Source organism: Crocodylus siamensis, chromosome 3, assembly GCF_052110815.1.
Source record: "Crocodylus siamensis isolate JL-2025a chromosome 3, ASM5211081v1, whole genome shotgun sequence".
In the NCBI taxonomy this organism is placed as follows: Eukaryota; Metazoa; Chordata; order Crocodylia; family Crocodylidae; genus Crocodylus; species Crocodylus siamensis.
In genome coordinates, this window is record NC_143397.1 from 30,846,560 (window position 1) to 30,868,946 (window position 22,387).

General features: G+C 45.7%; 1 protein-coding gene across 2 annotated transcripts in view; it reads left to right on the top strand.

Annotated features, from left to right (window-relative positions):
- The first annotated feature begins 9,694 nt into the window (after positions 1–9,694).
- The window catches only part of PARP8 (poly(ADP-ribose) polymerase family member 8), a 208,881-nt gene continuing 196,188 nt past the window's right edge, over positions 9,695–22,387 (top strand). For both annotated transcript variants that reach the window (XM_090038052.1, XM_090038051.1), the window contains exons 1-2: positions 9,695–9,823; positions 10,351–10,405. In XM_090038052.1, coding sequence (XP_089894178.1) covers positions 9,733–9,823; positions 10,351–10,405 — 146 coding nt within the window. In that variant the 5' untranslated portion in view covers positions 9,695–9,732. The remainder of the gene's footprint in view (positions 9,824–10,350; positions 10,406–22,387) is intronic.

Sequence of the window (22,387 nt, forward strand, 5' to 3'; positions counted from 1 at the left end):
CTTGATAAAGTTAAAAGAAGTGCTGGACTCCGCCTCTTTCTGAGTCACATTGCTGTACAAAGTTTTAAAGTTTTTCAATTATTAAGCTTGGTCTGAAAAGTCAGCTGATTATATTTTCCCTCTGAAATCATATTACCTTTCTTGCCAGATGTGCCAGAAATGATCAAATTGCCAGGTGGAGTTTTCTTGTTTGGTTGCACCTGAGTTACTGATTCACATGACTCTAGAACCATATACAGTGGAAGCTGGTAATTAGTAACTGTGAAATTTGTCACAATGGTTTTATTAGTTGGTGGACTAAATTGCCACCAGAATCCATTGCTTGACATGCAAAATGCTGTGGCTAATGCAGCTGTTAAATTGTGCTTAGTTATCTTCAATGGAGACATACTAAATGACAATGGAATTTGCTCCTGATAATTAGTCAGACTAAAAGGTACATATGCTTCTATAGTACCAGTCAAGCTAATTGATACTCACAAAACACTGAATACTCTTCTGATATTTTTGGCTGAACAATCATAGTTAATCAACTCTTAAATTTTCCAGGAAATATCTATTTTGGCAATAAGTACTCGGAAGACTGCAAAGCAAAAAACTTTTCCTGATTATACTCCACCATAACCATGTAATTTTTAATAGTTACATTCTAAATGTTTGTTGTAAGAAACTGTACATTAATCATGTCTTTGTATCATCATATAATGCTTATGCAGCAGACAGGGATGAATATGATTTGTAATATATATATAATATATGTAATATACACATATGTATATGTTTTTCTTCATTATAAAACATTATAAAACAGGATTGTAAAATTCATCCAGGGCCCCAGGTTTGATCCGGACCACAGGGTTCCTTGTAGATGGATCCAACCAGAGGCATGACAACTGCTGAGGTGGCTATTGTGGGGGCAGTAATGGTGACCTGGGGTCCTACAGCAATAGAGATAGAGGATATGGTAAGGGAAGGAGTGGGGGCAAGCCTGGTGGCAGGAGCATTGCAGGGTCCAGTGAGGGCAGTACAGAATCCAGCAGTGGCCAAACAGCAGGTTCTGGCTTGGGCAGGAGAGGCAGGATTGTGGGGTCCAGGGTGGTGGACTAAGCTCACCACCAATGGCCATGCCCAATGGGGCCAAAGGTCCCAACTTCTGGTGCCTTCAGATAGCTGGTGGACAGTTAGAGAGGCTTGCAGCCCATGGGCCATATGTTTGACACCCCTGTTGTATATGGTATGTATTGTTATGGTGTACAAAATACATGTTATAAAAAGTGGAAAATGGTTAAGTACTGATAATTAGTCATTCATAGATAACTAATAATTAGCAATACTCTTGAAGTGACAGATTATCCAAATTTCATTGTCTCTTTTTATGTACACAACTTCAAGATTTTTGTTTAAACAACTCCACTTTTTTTTGCTTCATTTTACATTTTTAATTTATTTAGTTAACTTCTAATTTCTGCTTGTAATCAAAGACCCTTTCATTTCTGTTTCCTATTAATTTATTTTTATTTATGTAGTACAATATCATCTAGGGCAGGGTCAGGCAATTATTTTGGGCGGAGGGCCACTTACTGAGTTTTGGCAAGCCATCGAGGGCCACATGACAGGCAGCCAGGAGCAGATAAATATTAATTTTCTAAATTTTTTAGGGCCCCCGTGGGCTATATAGAATGGCCTGGTGGGCTGCATCTGGCCCGCAGGCCACATTTTACCTATCCCTGATCTGGGGGTCCCAGTCACAGACTAAATTACTCTATCTGTTGTATAAATATAATATCTGACCCAAGGAGATTATAGTCTTGGTTGAGTTTATCACAAGAAGCTTGTCATCTATTTCATTAATAAAGAACTTCTTTTTCAGGATTTGCTCAAAATCAGGAGGGCCCACCTATGATATGTGTACCACAGGTGGCAAACACACCCTTTGTGTGTGTAGCACATGGCAAATCAGGGAGCAGACAGGCAGCACAGTAGCAGAAAGCAGAGAAGCACATTAGGGAGAGAGCACAGGTCAGGGTTCAGAAAGAAGAACAGCAGATCAGGCAGGGAAAGGAGATCAGAATGACAATCAGAGAGGTTGCAGGTGGCACCCATACCAAAAAGGTTGGCTGTCACTGCTCTGAACCATTCTCATGTCCATTTTCCCTTTTTTGTTGTCCATTGAACATCACACATACTTCCATTTCCTCATCCTTTTAAAGCTTCAATCTTTTACTTTGTTTCCCTGCTTGCACTGTGCCATTAACCCATTTTATGTTGATCCGCCCACATGAAGGGAAGAGGGAGGATTGATTAGGGAAGGGAAACAAACAAAAGGCCTGCTTTTTATGAGTGCCTACAAATCCTAACATATTCTGTCTAATGCATTGCCTTCTCATATGGTCTTTCAGAATCTCTTAATTGGAACACATTAACACTCCTTTAATCCTAGTAAAGACAAATCCCTCATGAGCAGTGACTAGCAGATACTAGTCTAGTGATGGGTGGGTTTGCTGATTGTGTAAACTCATAATTTTAATAGACTTATTTTCTTCCCTGAACTGTTTTATTCAGAGGCAAAGACTGAGCAGAGACCACTGAAATGTATCAAAGAGCCCAACTGGTGGCTTTCCCTTTCTCCCCAGACCCTCCCCTACCACCAGGCATCTTGCAGGTTGCATACTGGCCCCTTGCAGGCTGCCAGTTGGATAACCCTGTGTGTCAAAGAGCCTCTACTTTTGCTTTGGATGGTTGAAAACAAGTGCATAGCAGATAGCTGGTTTCAGGTTCACTTAAACTGGATTAAGAGCAAAGGAATGTAACAGTCCAGATATACTTATCCCACAGCAATGAGTATTATCTTTCTGCAGAATATAACTGCTCTTAGCAGACTGTTGGTAAAAGCTATTTGACTGTCATGGGCCAAGTATTGTTCTTTCAAAGGTATTTTAACAATGCGCTCATTGTTGGTAGAGTGAGATGAACATTATTGCTACAAACCTCACAATTTAGAATCTGGAATTTCTCATTTAGGTACAATTTATAAACAGGGTATTGCCCCGAGGAGGTTCCCCAGGGAGTGGGGAGGCATTCTGTCTCTCAGATCTCATCTGTACAGAAGTTACATGCTTGCTGTCATATTCTTCACTGTGGGCATGTCTACACATGCATTTACTCCATCTTAAATTTACTGCACAGTAAGTTACTGCAAAGTAAATGGGAACAGGCAGACATCTACATGAGCAGGCAACCTAGGACTAAATTTAGTCCCAGGTCAGAGCAGCCTACCGTGGGCCCCTGTGGCCACTGAGGGCCCCCGTGGGCCCCTGTGGTCACATGGCTGCCAGCACTTGGCAGCCATGCTGAGGCCACAGGCAGCTGCCAGCACTTGGCAGCCACCTTAGAAGCTCACCCCCACCCTCTGATCCCTGGCCAGCACCTTCCCTATCTGGGAGCAGCATGTCCAGTGCAGCAGCAGCATGGGGCAGCTCCTTCCTTGGCAGCTCCCTGCACTACGGCTGCCCCTACCCATGCCTCTGCCCCTATCAGCAACAACCAGTGCCCCATACTACTGCTAGCCATGGTGCTGGCCTTGCTGGTTGCAGCAGGCTCCCCCTGCCCAGGCTCCAGGACAGCTGTGCACCTGCTAGCCAGACCCAGAGCACCAGCTGCAGGAGGCTCTGGCCAACCCCCTACTCCTGCACTCCCTGCTCCAGCCCTCCTGACCCCCAACCCCCAACACCACTCCAGGGCACGTGCATGGGTAACACAAAACAGCTTTATTTCCCAAACAGCCTCCTCCACCATTTCTTCCCCCTCCCCCCTCAACAAACAGAACCCACCTCCCCACCCATCCATAGTAAAAAATGCATATCCCAAATTGAAAACTATGTTTAACTATAAGACCCGGTCCCTGTTTCCTGGCGTGGGATGCTGAGGAGTGGGCTGCTTAGGCTGCGGAGCCCAGTGGCAGGTGGCCAGCACCTCTGCCCTGAACAGTTACCCTGCAGGTCTGGAAGGTTTCATAGTTTGTAGGGTTGGAAGGGTCCTGAGCAGATCATCGAGTCCGACCCTGTGCCATGGCAGGAAAGAGTACTAGGGTCAAACTGCTCTTGCTGCAGTGCAGGAGGCCAGTGCTCCTGTCAGTCAGGAGGTACCCTTCCCAGTGCCCCTCCCAGACACCCAAGGTCAGGCCTAGGAGGGTCAGCATCTCCTGGTGGGGCTACTTCTGGAACTCCCAGTTCCTTGGCTGTGTGGAGCTAGAGTGAGTGGTGAGGCTGGGCCTTGGCAAGACGTGGCAGGGCCAGGAGAGGGGCTCCTGTGGTTGGGAGGCACTGGAGAGGGCTGTAATGAGGTGGTGGGTGGGAGTGAGAGGTCCTGTGGGGCCAGGTGTCAGGAGGCACAGGTGCACCTGCCAAGCCCAGAAAGGCATGCAGGGACTGGTGGTTAGCATCTGTAGCCACTGCTGCCTGGCCCTGGCTCTTGGCCTGCTGCTCAAGGAGCATGATGAGATACTCTTCCAGGGCCTCCATCCAGCCCCAGTGCTCCCACTTCACCTGCTGGAATGCCTCCTCCTGGGCAACATCCTCTACCTACCATGCCAGCTTCCTTTCCTGCTGCATCTGGTCAAATGCCTACTCCCATGTCTCGCGCTCCTGAGCCACCACCACCAGCTACTGGAGCAGGACAGTTCAGTCCTGGGTGCACTGCTGCCAGTGCCAACTCATCCAGGTGGCTCCAGCAATGGGTAGTGGCAACCTGAACCCTGTATCCAAACTGGGGTTGGTGGCCTCTCCCCTGTATCCAGATGTTGGCTCCACAGAGGCAAGAGACAGAAGCCTTTTGTGAGATTTTGCAACAGTTCAGAGACAAGATACTGTGCACCAGGGGCCATGATTGCTGTTGGCATCAGCACCTTCCTTGGGGTGTGAGAGGTCCGTGCCCACCCAGCTGTGGGGACACACACTGCCCAATAAAGTTCTGAACTGTGTCCCACCTCTCTGCGTACTGGGGTGGGGCCCCAAGGCCAGAGGACTTCAGGTGGGCTGGGCAGAGGCCAGAGCAGGGACTAAGAGTTTCCCCCCCACACACTATGTGGGATTTACCATGTGTCAGGGGTTGGTGAGGCTGGTGACTCAGCAAGGGATTCCCCAATGGCATGGGCAAGTGGCGGTGCCTGATGTCTGCAGCCTGTAGTGGTCAGGGAGGCTGACGCCTGGCCAGGGGCACCCCCTGGAGAGGAGCTGGTACTGCTGGTGGCTGGCAATATTATTGCCATCCACTGGTGGTAGGGCAGAAGGGTGCGGAGCTGGTGAGGCAGCTGCTGGTCAGGGCTTTCCAAGCTGGTAGTGGGTGCTGTAGCTGGGGAGGTGGGTTGGGCAGGGTGCTGAACACCTGAGGGCTCCTCCTTTAGGGAGGTGTCACATCCACAAGGGTTAGGGTGAGCCCGGGGCTCTGCTAGGCTGTCTCTGCTGGTGAAAACTGCAGGTGTGCAGCCTGGGTCCCAGGGCACCAAAATGTTGATCAGTTCCCACATAAAGGGCATAGTCTTGTGGACACAACTGGACCAACGGTTCTGGCTGTCACCGCTACCCACTGTGCATGGAAGGCCTTGACTTCTATGCAGCATTAGCGTGTTGACCAGAAGTGGCCTGTCTTGTGCATCCCACCCAACAGCCTCATAAACGTGGATGGTTGAGTGCCCGCCCCAGGCAAACTGGCTCTGTACCTCCATACACCCTTCCCCAGAGGGCCAAGAAGTTGCGCACCTCCTCCTGTGTCCATTTGGGGCCCCAGATGCTCAGCTTGGGAATGTGCATGCAGGTGTGGTCAGGCCCCACTGGGGAAGGATGGGGAGGACTTGGTGGTGGTGCCTTCTGTGCTGGGTCTCTAGGCCCCTATGCAGCTGCCTGTGTGGCCAGTATTGGACAACACCCAGGAGCACTCTGCAGTGGGTTAGGGCCAGGGCCCGGAAGCTGCATGGCAGAGGCAAGTGTGCCACAGCACATGCATATAGCTGCAAAAAAAGGAGACAGTGCTGGGGGTGCTCAGGAACACGGAGCCTATACTACCCTCCTACCACAGGCAGCCAGGCCAGGCAGGAGCCCTAGGGCAATCTGAGGAATGGGCAGGGAGAGCAGCAGGCTACAGCCCTTTACAAGACTCATCTGTGTCCAAAGGGCAGCTCTGGCTAGTGGAGTAGATGAGCAGCAGCAGCAGCCTGGGTCCTGTCCACAGGGCACAGAGGGCTTGCACTCCCCCAAGCTCCTGTGCAGAGTGCCCAAGGTACACAATGGCTACAGGCTTTTATACTCTGCAGCTGGGGGCTGCCAAAGAGCAGCCCAGCCAGCCCTGGGGGAGGGGAGGGGGCCAGCTACTTTTAACCCAAGGTAATTTAAAGCTACCTTTAGTACTAGCATTAGTACATAGTACTGCATTGTGCTTTGAAGACATACCTACCTTTTCATACAAATAGGACATTCTTATTACAAAAGACAGGATACCACGTATGTCCAGAGTTCCCAGATGTTTTCAGAGCTTTTTTGTGGTGTTCTCTTGTTAACTTTCTTAACTTTTTAAAACAGGTTACATCTTCAGTTCCTTTTTATGTAATTGAGGTAATATAAATCCTGGTTTTGCACATTGTTTAAAATCATCTGTGGTTTAACTGCATTAAAATCAGCAGAGGCATGCCAGAGATCAAGCTGGATCATTATCTAGAAATGTACACTAGGGAACTGAACTTGGTTCATCACAAATAACTAAAATATTCTACAATAGACATTTGTACTACACTTTCTACTTCATTTAATAGTGCTGTGAAACCATGAGCAGACTTCATCCTGTATTGGCTTCACTGAGGCCATTTGTGTTGCTGAATGGATGATTTTTATTCACTATTGTTTGGCTGATTTAACTTTGTCTACGGCTGAACAAGACTGTCAATATTTGTTTTTAATTGACAAGATTCTGGTAATATGGTGGTGATGAATGCAGACCAGAACAGTTATGTACAGCACTGTCAGCCTGACATGGCATATAGGGTAATGATAGACGTGGAAAAAATAATGTGCTTTATCAGAAGCAGCAGCACGTTAGTTCACCCTGGCTCGGCAGCATCTGTATAGATCGGGTACTTCAGCAAGACTTTTTGGCACTTTTATCTAATAGCTGATTCAATCAGCTATTAGATAAAAGCATCAAAAAGCCCCACTAAAGCACCTGATCTATACAGACATTGGAAAAGCCGGGTGCAGCTCAGGTGCTGCCTCTTTTGGGCGTGTGCTGGGCTCAGTTGGGCATGCAACCACGCTGAGTTTTAAGTAAAGCTCCACTTTTATTTTTCCCCCACATCTGAAAGTAGCCACAGCGTGCTGCCTGGCAGCTGGCCACTAGATTAGGAATGGACAATAATGATAAATAGATGTTAGGGATAAAGATCACTAATGCTGGGTGTAACTCTAAAATCTGACAGATGTTGGAAGGATCTCACTCTTAGTATGACAAAACTTGTATAACTTGTCAGACCAATAAAGTCTCAGTGAATTAAATTGTCTACCAATGGACATTTTGGCTGCCGCTGGTGTTTAGACATTTGAAAATTTTGCTGGAAAGGCTAGACTTTACTGGGTAACCAACATTACTTTAAGCCAGCCATAAGTGTCATTTTGAAGTCTCTTTTCAGTATCGAGTTCTAGAACAATTCCTCTTTGTTTACCAGTGAAGAACTGCAGTTATTTTCAGAGGCCCAGAACTAGTATGTGATTATTTCTACACTACAAGCTTACTGTGCCAAGCAGTGGTGCCCTCACATACACTCGTGCTACCTAAGGTTATCTCCTGATCTGGAAGCAGTAGAGATGCATGAGCTAATTAGCCCTTTAACCATGCACGTATAGCTATACTGCTTCCAGTTCAGGAGCTATCCTGCATGAAGCAGGGCAGTATATTTGAGGTCACTGCTGCCTGGTACTTTATCTTTCCAGTGAAGATGTATTTCTTTTAGAGCCATAAATACTTTGCTTTTTTCAAACAACAGATTCTCAGTTTTTTTCCTTGCCTAATTCACAAATCGGAGCAAGTGTAACATGGCATCCTTTATGATGTATTTGTATGTACTTGATATCAGAAAAATATCATGATGCATAATGTATAATTAAAACACATAACAAAATAAGGATCACATTTATTCTTCTGCCTGTGAAATCAACACTATATGATTCATACAGACGTATCTACTGGAGAAGCACTAAGGCAATTGTGCTTCATAATGAATAATCTATAGGAGTTGATTAGAGCTCAGTGAAGACTGGAAAAAAAATATCTGTGAATATTCTTGAATTTTTAAACAAATCTGCTTCTATTATGTTCACACCCATTTATTTGTTATGAATTATTCACCTAGAGCTTAGGCTGATGGAAGGTAATTGGTTTTGCAGCCATGGGGTTAGGCTTAACTATTCCATTTGAATTACATTACAATGATTATATATTACGTGCATTGTAGCAGTGCCCAGAGGCTCCAGTCTGGATCAGGAATCCATTTTGCAAAGCACTGTGCAAACACAGAATCCCTTTTACTGAAGCCTTCCCAGTTCCCAGATACAACTGTCAACCAGCGGCGCTCAAGGGACGTGATATACAGCTTGCGGGATGCGGGATGGGTGACAAACCTAACCTTAGTTTGTCATGGTTGGTTTGAATTGGGGGACAGGCTGTGAGGTGAAAGACAAGGGGTGAGTTCATAGGAACAGAGGATTCAGGAGGAGGGAACGTGGCAGGGGAACCTGCAGGGAGGAAAGAAAAATAACCCGGGGTCAAATCCTGAGGAAGTCGAGCCTGGCAGCAGGACGGCCTTCTGCTCCTTGGGGCAGGCGCTCCCGGGGGCTGGGGTACAGGTGATGAATGCCCCCGCAGGTGCTCCAAACCTAGAAAGAAGGGGCCTAACTGGGCTTCCCTCTCCCCCAGAGGCAGGCCAGGGGTGTCTTTGCTGCTGGGGGGCAGTTCCCAGGCCCCCGGCGCGGCGGGGAGGCCCTCCCATCCCGCCTGAGCAGAGCGGCGCGGAACCGAGCTGCTCGCCCCGGGGTAGGGCTAAGGGGACACTGGACCCCCAGCCCGGTGCCTCGGCGCTGGCGCGGCGGGCGCTGCTGGTCTCGCTCAGCGTCTGCGGCGGCGCCTCTGCCCCGGCGGGGAGGGGGTCCCCGCAGACGGCGCTGCCCGGTGCCCGCGGGTCCCCCCGGCGGCGGCGGCGGCGGCGCGTGTGCGTGCGGCGCGCGGGCGGTCGGAGTGTCTGGGCTGGGAGCGGCGGCGAGGGGAGGGTCTGCGGCTCGGCGGCGCTGCAGCAGCGGCGGCCTCTCCGGGACCGCCCGCTCCCTCCCCGTGCTCAGCGCTCCTGCTGCTGCTGCTGCCGCTGCTCTCCCGGCTCCGGCTCCGGCTCCGGCTCCGAGGCGCCGCCAGCCTCCGCAGCGGGATCTATTGTGCGGGCGAGCTCGCGCTGCAACCCCCGGCGGCGGCACCGGGGCGCTCACACCTGGGCATGCAACATCGGCCGCCGCCGCCGCCGCCTTCCTGCAGCCGGCCGGCTCTCCTCGGCGGCGGGCGGGCTCCCGCGGCTCCAGCCCCCTAATCGCTGCCGAGCGGAGGAGGAGGGGGACCGGACCAGACCGCACCGCACAGCGGAGCCCTCTATTTTTTTTTATTATTATTATTATTATTTTTTTATTTTTTCCCCCGGGGCCTCATTGCATGGGGATGTGTTCAAGGCAAGAGCGGATTCAGAAGGATATCGACGTCGTGATCCAAAAGTGCAAGGCGGACAAGGACTGCCTGTTTGCAGGTGAGGGCTGCCCGGGCTCTGCCTGCTCCCGCGGCCGCCCTGGCGAGCGGGGCTTGCAACAGTTCCCCCGCGGCGCGGCCCGGCCCGGCCCGGCCCGGCCCGCCCTGCCCCGCCGCCCGGGCCGGAGGAGGCAGATCCGGGCGGTGGGGGATGTGCATCCGTGCGGGGTTTTCCACGCCTGGGCCGGGCTTGGGGTTTGGCCCCCAGGAGCCCGTGGGGGCGCAGAGGGAGCTGGGCTGCCGCGCTCGGGTCCGCGGGCACGTCCCTGCCTGCCCCGGGCCCGGGCCCGCTGGTGGCTGCCGCTTGCTTCGACGTCAGCGCCCCGGCTTGTTGCTGCCTGTTGCCGTCACTGACAATGGAAATTCCTGTCGTTGCCATAGCACCGGGGCACTTGTTGCGAGGGGTGGGGGTGGCGGGGTGTTCCCTCTGCAGCTTCCTCCGCTGCCTGTTAACCCCTGTGAAGAGCCGATAGTTGGGGAGCGGGGTGTCAAAGGACAATGGAAAATAATGCAACTTCTGTATTTCAGATTTCAGGTACTCAGACTCCACCTTTACCTTCACCTACATCGGAGGCTCCAAAAGGTACTTTTCTCTAATAAGGATTCTCTTCATTTCTGGTTCTCTGCATTGTGTCTTCATAACACCCTTTTCTCTCTCTCCCACCCCCTTCTTTTGCAATAGCAAAATATTGAGCGAATGATTAACATCCACTTAAGGCATAAATATTAACCCGTGAAAAAAAGTATTGCATCTGAACAGGTGATCAGCGGGGTGAGGCTAGTCATCAGAGCATCATTCCTCCGAGTGCTGCTCTGTTCAGAGTCCCTGTCTTCGTTTCTGATTTCTGTCCATGTGTAGAGTTATCACAAGGAGCAAACTCAGTGAGAAAGGGAAAGAAGCAAAACCTCAAATGCAAGGTGTTAGCATGCTTTACAATGATCATGGTGGCCAACAAAGGAAAATAGGCCGAATTCTAATGTGTTACATCAGCACAGATTTATATGAAGTTCATATCACGACTTTCGGTCTAGTGATGGATGCAAGATCTTTTGCAGTACATCAAATAAAAGTGTAGAGATATGACATGTAAATGTCACTAAAGTTTATGATGCTAATAACCGCCATACATTTGTATGGCTGAACTGAACATACATTTGAATATTGCTGCTAAGCACTCTTTAGTTTATTCACAAATTGAGTTGAATATGTATGAATATTCATTATTATTGTTCACATAGGGCGTTATAGTTGTATCGGTTCTCCAGCTGCAATTCATTAGGTCGGGTTCCATGCAACTCTGTTTTTAAAGGAAAACATATTTTAAATAACCAACTATTGGGAAGTGTTTTGTTTGTTTCTTTCTTGACTTTTATTCTGCATGTATTTGTTAGGTTATCCTTTTGTCATTTACCTTTTATCACCTACTCTTATCTTACCATATATACAGCGAGGTCTTTTGGCTTGGGTCTATTTACAGCTCAGAATTTCCTTTCCCTGGACACATTGGCTTGAAATGCCTTATTCTGTACTCTGATCTTTGCAGGTGAAGGCCTGCACCCCGCAAGCAGAGTTCCCTTGACACCATCTGAGGTCCTGCGTAGGCTCAAGCACTACACTTTACAGGGCAAAGGTGGTAGTTGTACACAAGTTTGTAAATCACTTAGGAATGCTTATTTATCACAATCATGGCTTGTATCCATTCCCAGTGAAGGAAGTAGAAAAACTCCAGTTGCCTTCATTGCAAACAGGATCTTGCATCTAATGGCCAGGAATGAAAGCAAAAGTAAAGTATTAGCAGGTTGCTTAAGCCCCAGATTAAGGAGTTTAATTTTAAATTTTGTTGTGTTCAATTTTGTTCCAAAACAAGTTTCAGTAAGACTGGTTTATACTAGAAGAATTGTTCTTGTGACAACCTTAATTTGGAGGTTAACAAGTCTGTGCAGTGCTTGTAGTCTAAACATTGCAGTGTCAAATCAGGAAGTGAAACTGACTGACTGTAGTTCCTTTGTTGAAGCTGAATGAAGTAAAACGGTGATGTTGCGTAAGGAATGGAAAGTAAACTCGATTTATAGAAATGCTTTCGCTTATAGTAATGAAAGTTCTAGGATGTTCTTACATTTGCACCCTGGCATCTGGAAATTATAATACATGGTTTCAGCAGGCTCTGCAGTTGCTCGGCAAACTGCTGCCCTGAAAGTAGTTGCTAGATCTGGAAAATTCAAATAGAACTCAAAGCCTAATGCTGTTCCTAGAGAAACTGATGAAAGTAGGTTACATGGCGCATAGTCAAATATTACCTTCCTTTTGACATTTTAGGGACACTTAAAAATAATCAGTTGCTTAAAATAAAGGCTTCACATTGACTTATCTTTACTCAGATTATAAAAAAATAATTATAATTTTCATTGTACACTGAGATGCATAGGCAGCACGGTATATTGGAGCCTAAATGTTAGCTAAGACAGGAAGGGTAAAATTCTCATACGTCAAGCTGGCACCGAACAAGTGGGCTTTGCTGAAGAGAACTATGAGTAGTTGCAAGGAATGTAATTCTGTAATGATCTAACCTGGAAACCGGGGCTTAAAACAGCTAGGTGGCCGTAATGGCAGACTCCATAGAAGATTGTAATAGTGGCTTGCAATGTGGTTTTTTGGGGATAGATTTCTTTCCAAGATCTGTGTGGATTTTATGGCCATATTTTTTGTAAGCCTGGCTACTGACCTCGTTCCCACTACGTTGTTGCCATTATTGATTCCCTGCAACCCAGGGGCATTATGATTTGACCACTGCAGGCAGAAACTGCCCTTATGATTTAAAACCTTTATTAAGGTTGCACCAGACCTAACAGAGTAAATATCAGCTGATACTACTTATACCATTACCTGAGTTGCTCTCAGTCTGATAGCTTCATAGCTTCTGTGCTGGCAACACAACATGCTGTCTAGTAATGGGAAATGGGATATACACTGGATCTTTTTACTGAGAAATAGATTTTAATGACTAAGCTGGAATGGCGTGTAGGGAAGATTACAAGATGCTATCAGTTCTATAGCGTTCTGTACTCGCATTTTGAAACATATCCTTCATTGCTTTGCTTTCCTTAGATATGTTGTAAGGGAGATCAGGACGCTGAAATGTCAGTGCGTAGGTGGGTTTTACTTTGTTCATAATGGCTATGTACAAGAGCAAAATAGCTGAAACAAGACATGTTTAATGGCTGATGTTTAAGAAGATTGGTTTTTTGTCAGGTTGACTGCTGCCATGTTTCTACTCACCCTCATATAAAGATTGGCCTATTATGCCAGCAACTTAAACAGATCTGGGGATTTCCTCTGCACATAGTTGGTACCCATTGTCCACTGTAAGTCTATTAATGGTGGTCTTAACTAGTGCACTAATAGCCAGGTTCTTAGCTGCTGTGAATCAGTGGAACTCAATGGATAGCAGTAGAAGAATGCTGTTTCACTCGGACCTGAGCACATGACTTCTTCTAATTGTTCAAAAGTTTGTATTTATGAGTTTTTCTCTACATATATTCCCCCCTTTCCTATGCATTTTACAGCTTCCTCTTGGAACTGCACTGAGCTGTCACATGCTAATAGTTCTCACTGCGTTATCAAAAAGATAACACATAATCACTTCCTGAAAAACAGATTGTAAAGGTCTGATCCTGAGCTCACTTGTGCAGATACGCTGTGCTTCAACTGAGTTATTTTTTCTTACATTATGGTGTGTACAGATTAATCCTACACACGCTGCATGACTTAGCTATTATTGCATATACCAAATACCCGTTGAACTCAACAGAAGAATTTTTTTGTTTGTGGAATAGTGCCAGCATATGTCCCTACAGGCTGTATGGAGTAGTTACATTATATAAATAGTATGAGAAAGATTTAGCCAAGGTATAAATATGCTTAAAAAAGAGCCAGCATTTGAAGGGTTTGGGTCTTTTTTTTTTTTTAAAGTAGGAGGGAAAAATCTTTGTAAAAACAAACATTTGTACTTCATGGATTCTTATAAATATTTTTTTCTGTATGAGGCACAAGTAATCATTTAGGTCTTGTTCGGGCAAATTTTTCTAAAATAAGGTGTTTGGCAGTGCTGAGGTACTTGCCGGTTTAGCAATGCTATAATAGGGATTTATTAGTGAAGCACATCTTTGTTGTATAATGTGAGTACTAAATATGAAGCACACCATCTAACAGTTTATAATAATTTTTAATTTCATTTTCAAAAAGCAGTAGGCAAGTTGAGAGATGTTTCTCATAAAGTGAGGTGTTCATTCAGGTGCTGTGACTGCAAGATTTACTCTTATTTAACTGCTCCTGGCAGAATTTTAGAAACTGCTTCATTCTTTATGCTTTTTTACTGCAGGAACTAAAAGGATATTCTAATGCTAACATATCAAGAATCCTTCTCTTTTCAAACTCCTTATTATTTCTCCTGTCCTAATAGCTGGCCCCCTTTGTGGCACGCTGGGTCTTCAAAAAGCCAGTAGAGTGAACACAAATGTGGATCTGTCACTCTTGTACAGGAACTTCATGGTGTTCTGAATTTGTTTTTACTTTATAATTTGACATGTTTTTTACAAAGGAATATCTTGTTGACCTAAAAGATGTTCCTTTTTAAATGATAACTAAGGAGATCATGTCAACAGTGAGATATCACATGACTCATTTATGCATAGCTCCCTTTGTCAGTGACAATGAGGAATACATCCTTTAATGTGGATTGTTTCATGGGAGTTTTTAAAAAAAGGAACTAGGGAAGGCCTATAACAAGTAAACACAGATTAATTTTGTTGGTAAAAAATTCTTCTCCAGGCTGCACAACAGCCTCTGACGTGGTGTTTTTCCTACATGAGTGGAATGATAACAGTGGCAGCTCCATGCATGCGGAGAAAGCTGAACATCTGTCTGGAACTGATCTGAAAAAATCATACAGCCCTAAGAGTATATTTTGTCCATGCTTTTTCTTAAAACTGTGGCAAAATGTAAACAATTTTTGATTTTGAACGTTTAAATTCAGACTTTTATTTATAGGCTTATCCATGATGCTTATTAGTGTAGTATCAAAGAACACCATGTAAACTGAATTAATTCCCCCTTGTCTGTGAGACAGAGAAATATTTTGGTATGAGGAACTTTGTTCCAGAAAGGATAAGTGACTTACCCAGGTCACACAGCAAATATTGAATGGCTCCACAACCATTTTATTTCATGTCTGCTTTCTTCTAGCTGCCTAATGTGGGGGCTTGCAAGACCGTGGCTTACTTCTCCTGAGATCTGTTGCATATAACACAGAAATAGTGATCCAGGCACATAACCTAGGTACCTAAAGTCCCAGTTCAGTGGGTTAGAAGTCTGAGTCAAATGGATTCAATAAGTTTTTGTTTTTACCTGATTTTTAGGTCTATCCCAAAGCCTGCTTAAATTAATTTACTAAAGCTGTGCCCAGAAGAGAAGTTTTGTTTCACTAACTATTTTGAGCTTTTGAAACTTGGCTTCATTCACAGTTGTAATGAGAGCTGAATGTTACTTCTGTTGTACATTTAGTTACATGAATGAACTAAATGTCTTATTTGTGGTGAGAGCTATAACAATATTGTACGATATTGAATGAGTCTTGAGACAAGGGAGGAGGTGCTAAATAATCCTCAATGCATCAGAGATGATAGCTCAGGCCCCTGCTTCTCACATGGGTGATCAAAAGATTAATATCTAAAGGTAGAAGGTGAATGGCAGTGGCAGTGCTTACCTAAGCTAGCTAAGAAGAGAAAGTCACTGGCAGTTGAAACCTATTGTTGTGAATGCCCTGCTTTTGTTTATGAATTAATAAGAGAAAATTATTAGGCGAGTGATGGAAATGTTATTGCTACTTAGAGCACTCTCTTCTTCTCTAGTGGATGGTTCCTGCCCATTGCCTTGTGGGTCATAGGTTCAGTACTCAGAGGATGCACTTGTTTCACCCATACCAATCCATACTGTAGCAACAAAGGTTAGAAAGTAAATGCACAGCCTTGTACCCTGCAGTCGTTTTTTATTTTAAAAAATACCAAATAAATTATAGGTCAGGTATTGTTGTCATTTTCCCAGTGTATCACAGATCGACATTTTTGGTGGGAGAGCATATCCCTGGAATGCTGAAGATAAACATGCAGTCTGAAGCAGCTGTCTGGATTTAACAAATTTAGGCCATAGCTTGCTACTGCCTTTTATTTTCATGCATAAGTCTCAAGAATTTCATTAGGGATTCTACACATGCAGTGGAAGAATATAGCCCCATAACAGTAGATATTTAAAAACAGTTTTGTGTCAGGCTTAAACAAGATTTTATTTCAGTTTTAAAATCTTTAAAACCATGTATTTTTCACCTGGTAAATGCCCAATGGTATTATTCAACCCTACTACTTAGTATTAATTGTTGTGTGTATTAAATATTTTTAATGCAACCAATATTTAGATTAGGGCTGTCTAACTGGTGGCTCGTGGCCCACAGGGGGTTAAACTGTGGCCCCCGGGCTCCTGCTGCCTACCATTTCTCCATTGCTCCAGCTATAACAGCAGCTGGAGTCTCTGGGCTCCCCTTCCCTCCTTTGGCTGACACTTCCTGCTTCCACCCTAATAGGCATGGGGCAGTGTGGCAGCACAGGGAGCTGAGGGTGGTCCTGGGGCATGTAGTGAGGTGTGGAGTAGAGAAGTTTGGGTGGGTGGTGTCACAAGTGTTTGGTGCAGCGGTGCGAGGGGTGTGCTATAGAGCCTTGGTAGGGGTTGCCTGTAATATAGCTGTGGTGAATAGTCATGGGAGTGGGGTTGTGAGTTTATAGTGCAACGCAGCACTCTAGTAGCAAGAAGCAGAGCTGGCTGCGTGGAGTGCTGCCCCCAGCTGGTAAGTCCGGTGGTGGAAGGGGAGGGGAGAGGGAAGAGGCGTGGGAGGGGTAGATCAACGTCCCCCGCGGTGATGTAGGGGGCAGGGACAGGTGCTGCCCAGGTGGGGTCGGGGGGCGGGGGTAGGAGCCTCGGCTCATGGTGGGGAGGTGGCTCCTGGTTCTGCTTGCACCCTGGGAGGGCACAGTGGTGGGGCATGTACCCCCCAGATCTGCGTGGGGTGGGGTGCGTGGGCTGCAGCTGGGGCTGCGCAGGGCTCTTGGTGAGGGCTAGGTTCGGAGTTGGCACTGGCAGTGCTGGGAGGATACTGCATCCACCCCAGAATTCACCACTGCTCCGCTCCCAGTGCCACCTCTGCAAGCCGCCTGGTGCAGCCCTGGCTCTTTATGGTGTGTGAGTGGAGGTGGGGCGTTGAGCCGGGGCTGCACCAATCAGCTGGCAGCAGCAGCATGAGTGGAGCGGCAGCAACATTTGGGGTGGCTGCAGCATCCTAATGCCGCCGGTGCATGCTCCAAGCCCAGCCCCTGCCAAGAAGAGCCCCACGCAGCCCTGGCTGCAGCCTGCCTGCTCTGGGCAGATCTGGGGGGCACCCTCCCCCCCATGTCCCCTAGGGTGCAAGCAGCAGCAGGAGCCCTCCCATGAACTGTGGCATTATCCTGCGCCCACCCCACTTGGGCAGCGCTTGCCCTGCCCCCTCCCTCACTGTGGGAACATTTATATGGCTGTCCATGCCCCTTCCTTTCCCCCTCCCCTTCCCCCACACCGGACTTACCAGCTGGAGGCAGCTGTATCAGAAATCAGATTTGTATCAGCAGATATGCCTCCTTAAATATTGGCTATCGGTATTGACCCCAAAAATCTCTCTTGGTACATCCCTATTTGATAGCCCTGTTCTAAATAATACCTAGGTGATGGCTGCTTTTAGAATAGATACATTTTAACCTAAGTGATTAATTCTAAAAACAAATAAAGCGCTGCAGAGAACAACTGCAAAGTTTAAGGGATTAGGGAAGATAAGAATTGAACTTTGTTCACTTTTACTTTTTAATGGTCTATTCATCTTTTTCATAGTCCCTAGTTCTTTTGGAGGTCCTTCTTGCTTTACTATTAGAAACCTATTAATGTCTGAAGTAAAATGAATCCCTGTCAGTTATAATCTGCAAAAATGGTAAAGCAATAATCTATTTTAATTTATGTATATCAGTGGCTGGTTTGATATTTTGATGTGCTGTACTCTTCTTGCAAAGTGCCAAAGACAGAATATATAGATTTTGAGTGTCTAAATTTTGGCACCTGAAGCTGTATGTAAACAGCTAAATATGTAGCCTGATTTTTAGTAATGCTAGACATCTGCAGTCCCCACTAAAGCCAGAGTTACTGTATGGTTGTTCTGGAAATCCAACTGTTTATTTTGGTTCTAAACAATGGGCATGGATGCATAAATTGTGGTATCATGGTTTGAACATTTGTAGCTCCAAGGTGCTCATCCACAGTGGTGTGTCATCTGGCTCCTGGGGCTTCTTATGGGTCTGGAAACTGGTTGGCAGGAGAGTGGTGGAACTGATGCCCTATTGCCAAATGTCCAGACCTATGGAGAGCCCTCAGCACTGAGCACTGGATTGGGTGCTGGATCCCAGCATCCAGGGTCTGGCAAGGGTAGCACCAGACTCCAGGGCTCCATTCTGGCACACAGTGGCAGGAGCAGGTGGTTCCAAGTCCCTGGGTCCCAATTAACATGCATGGGGATGGCACTAAGTCCCTGGGGCTAAATCCTGGCACATGGGGTGGAAAGGGAATGATACTGGGCCCTGTCCTGGTGCATGGGACTCCATATGGCCTGAGGACCAGCCCTGTGCCAGTCATTTGGCACACAGGGCCAAAAAGCTGAGCACAGCTGTTTTAACTTAAATGTGCAAGTTGGAAAAATGTTTGAAATGCATATATAACACATTTTCAACAGCTTCTTTCTGTGCTTTCATCAGATATTTTAACACAATAAGTGCCTAAAAATAGACCTCTAGACTGTCATTGTTAAAGTATTAATATGATAAGACAAACATTTAAAAGCTGAGTTCACTGTGACAAAATCCATTTAGATCACTTTTGTCTGTATAGGGAGCAATGCCATTCCTGATTTTTCCCATTAGACCACACTAATGTCAATTATTTTTCAGTGTTCGTGCATGAGGACTTCAAGATAGTCCTCAGCTGGCATTTTTTCATGTTGGAATAGGTACTATACAGAATGTAAAGAAATTTTAGAGTTAAGTTATTCTAATTTGTGTGAAAATCTAATACTTTAAAATCAAATAACTTCCTTTAATAAATTACAATAGCGAAAAGCAACTCACATTTTAAACTACAGAATTCAGCTTCCCAGGACACAGTCTGGATGAGGCAGCAGAAACTTCTTGGAGTGGCAGGACAGCAACAAGATTCGGGTGCTGCAGCAGTGAATAGGTTAGCATAGGACTCTGCCCCTGTTTGCAGTCCTAGGGAGAAGTGGCAGCCATTGGCATCAGTAAGTCACAGAGTCTGATTGCTGTATTCCACCCTGTTTCTATTCCAGTGGTTTTCAACTTTTTAGACTTAAAGCATCCTTTAGTGGCTCAAGGTACCCCTCGTTCCACTCAAGGCACTGCTTGGAAAATGGCAGCTCTTACCTTCACTTGTTTTTTGACTACAGAGCAATTCTTTTGTAGCAAACAGTGTTAACATTGTGGCACCCTGAAACACCCTTGAAAAGGCCTCAAGGCACCACAGGTTGCCGTGACATCTGGGCTGAGAATCACTGTTCTGTTCCATCAAAGAAAAGAACAGCTTCTCGGGTGAAGATAAGCATGCCAGTATTGAAGGGCTGATTTTTTTGCAGGGGCAGGTGTATGCAGTACTTGCCTAAATATAGTATGTAATGTAAGTCTTATAAATTTCCAGTAAATATTTTTTGCCTTAGCATTAAATACGTCACAGTGAAGTGTATGTACCTATGAAGAATTAATGTATATATAACCTCATCAAGAATGTGATAATTATTTGATTCTAAATGTAGAACATTATAGTGGGTTACATTAGAGTCCACTGTACCAGCCTCTGCCTTAAAGGGAAAGAGCTCATGATGCATGAAGACCTCTGTGAAGGCTCATGACTTCTTGAAGTGGATACTCCACGTGAAATTGACATATAAAGGATGTAACAAATAGTTGATGTGCTTTAAATCTATACTATATTACAGCTGATCTTCTGTAACTGTTTCATCTGTTCACTATATCTTATGGTAATTTGAAACCAAACTGCAGTGATTTACTCCCTGTCTCATTTCAGGGTAAACTTTTGTGGTTTAGTTTCTCTTTTGCTTTTGGATAGAAGTGGACAGATGAACAGCTGCATCCAGTTGCAATAAGTTCCAGCCATCCCACGTGAGCACAAAACCTCTTTAAATCTGTCCACAGCCAGAGACAAGGTCAGAGCCTCTTAGCAGCAGCAGGTAAAGGTCTTGTTGCCTGTAGGTGTTTCTACATGAGACGCTTACTGTGCAGTAGCCTAATAACACTGTGCAGTAGCATGCCGGTCAGAAACTGTGCTAGTATGCTTCTGCACAGTGTTATTAGGCTACTGTGCAGTAAGCAGCACAAAAAACTATGCACTGGCACTACTGCGCAGTAACTGTAGTTACTGCACATTTAGTTAGTACTTCATTAAGCGAGTACTGAACTAAATGCACAGTAAGTACTGTGCATTAATGAACATGTGGACATGCCCACTGTCTCTAAGAGTACATGGAGCCTATACTGCTAAACTTGTGGAGATTCAGATATAATCAAATAACTGTCAGATTGGATCCAGCCCTTTGGCAGGGTAATAAGTAGAAGGAATTAAGGGCACATTATACAGGATATGGTTCTTCGGGAAAATCTACTCGAAGAACCTTGCCTACCTATGTCCTTAGACAAACATGGCTACAACCAACATCCCTGGGCACATTATACAGCACCCTTATATAGAAGAAGGGAACAGCTAGGATCTTTCTGACCCTGATTTTCATTGGAATAATGCACATTAACTTCAGTGAGCTCTGGATCTGTCATCATGCCTCTTTAGCAAAAGGAAGAACTGTAAGCACCATTTCTGCTTTACGTGTGATAGATTATAATAGGAGTGAGCAGTGGTCTTGCAAACCCCTACATGACCCAGCTAAAAGAAAGTAGCTATTGCGTGGAGAGTGTTTGTGGAGTGACAACCCTCTTGTATGGCTCCTGGAAGCATGGTGCCTGCCTGGGCCACAGAGTGGAGCGTGGCTCATCAGTACTGAATTCCAAATGCTTAGTCTCTTACACAATTTCTGCTTAATCCTTACTGAGACAGGTTTCTACTGTGCTCAGTGGGGATTTGCCTTAGGTGAAGAACTGGCGGAACAATACCAATCTCTAGCAAGTCCTCTGGATTTCGCCCTCAAGAGGTTGAAGAATTGTTCAGATGTAAAAGGATCCACAGGAATGACTCATGTAACTAAACGTATCAGGAAGATGTTCAGGTGGTTTATAATTAATGAAAAAGTTCCACGTTGTCAGAGTGACAGTCTAAGCCAGTGGTTCTCCACCTTGTTAGACTCAAGTCACCTCTTGGAGAATGCTAGCCATTTGCTTTTCACTTATTTTTTGACTATGGAAAAGTAGTAAGATCAGTTCTTGTGTTGCAGAGATCTCAGAAAGACTGTAACAGGTTCCAGAATGGTTTTGATAGTATGGATTCCTGTTTGAAATATCTGGGTATCTTGTGACTCGTGTGTAGGTGTTTGCACACACAACAGTGGTACTGTTGAGCAACACCCTTCAGTACTCTTACAAGAATCTCATTGATCATGTACTCCAACCCTTTGCTTAAGGCAGGAGCCTCCCCATCAAAACCATCAAAGATAAACATTTATCTAACCTGCACTTAAAAATTGCCAGTGTCAGTCTCTGCAACCTCTCTAGGTAATCTGATCCAGTGCTTAATCACCTTCTGATTAGAAAGTTCTTCCTAATATCTTACTGAAATCTCCCTTATTGCAATTCCAACCTATTACTTCTTGTCCTTCCCTCTTTGAGTCTGTTGGAGTATAGTAATAACTGGGTTCCAGCCAGCCTCCACGTCTCATGTTTCAGCATCCCTGCACTTCAAAATGGCAGTGGGGCACTTTAACTAAAGCTCATTCAACGAGCTTGAGATGTAGTGCCCCCACTGCCATTCTGAAGTGCAGAGACGCTGATACATGAGATGTTCTGGGCGCTTTAATTGGAACAGCTTTGGAGCTGTTCTAATTAAAGTGCCCCCTCTCCCTGGAACACGTGTAAAAGTGTGCTCAGTCCTCTCTTCTCTAGACTAAATAAAAATCCTATTTTTCCAGACTTTCGTCATATATCCCATTGTCTAGAGATTTTTCTTACTCTCTTCTGGACTTTCCTCAATTTGTCCACATCTTTCTTGAAGTGGGGTGCTAAACACTGGACACAGTACTCCAGGGCCACACCAGCACCGAATGAAGTGAAAGAATTGCTTCCAGCGATCTGTGAATGACACACCCACTTGGTCGCTGGCCTTTTTCCCCAACCATTTACAATGTTGACTCAAATTGGGTTGGTGAACTACTACAATCTTGAGATCCCTGCATGAATGCATCCTGTCTGGCTGTTT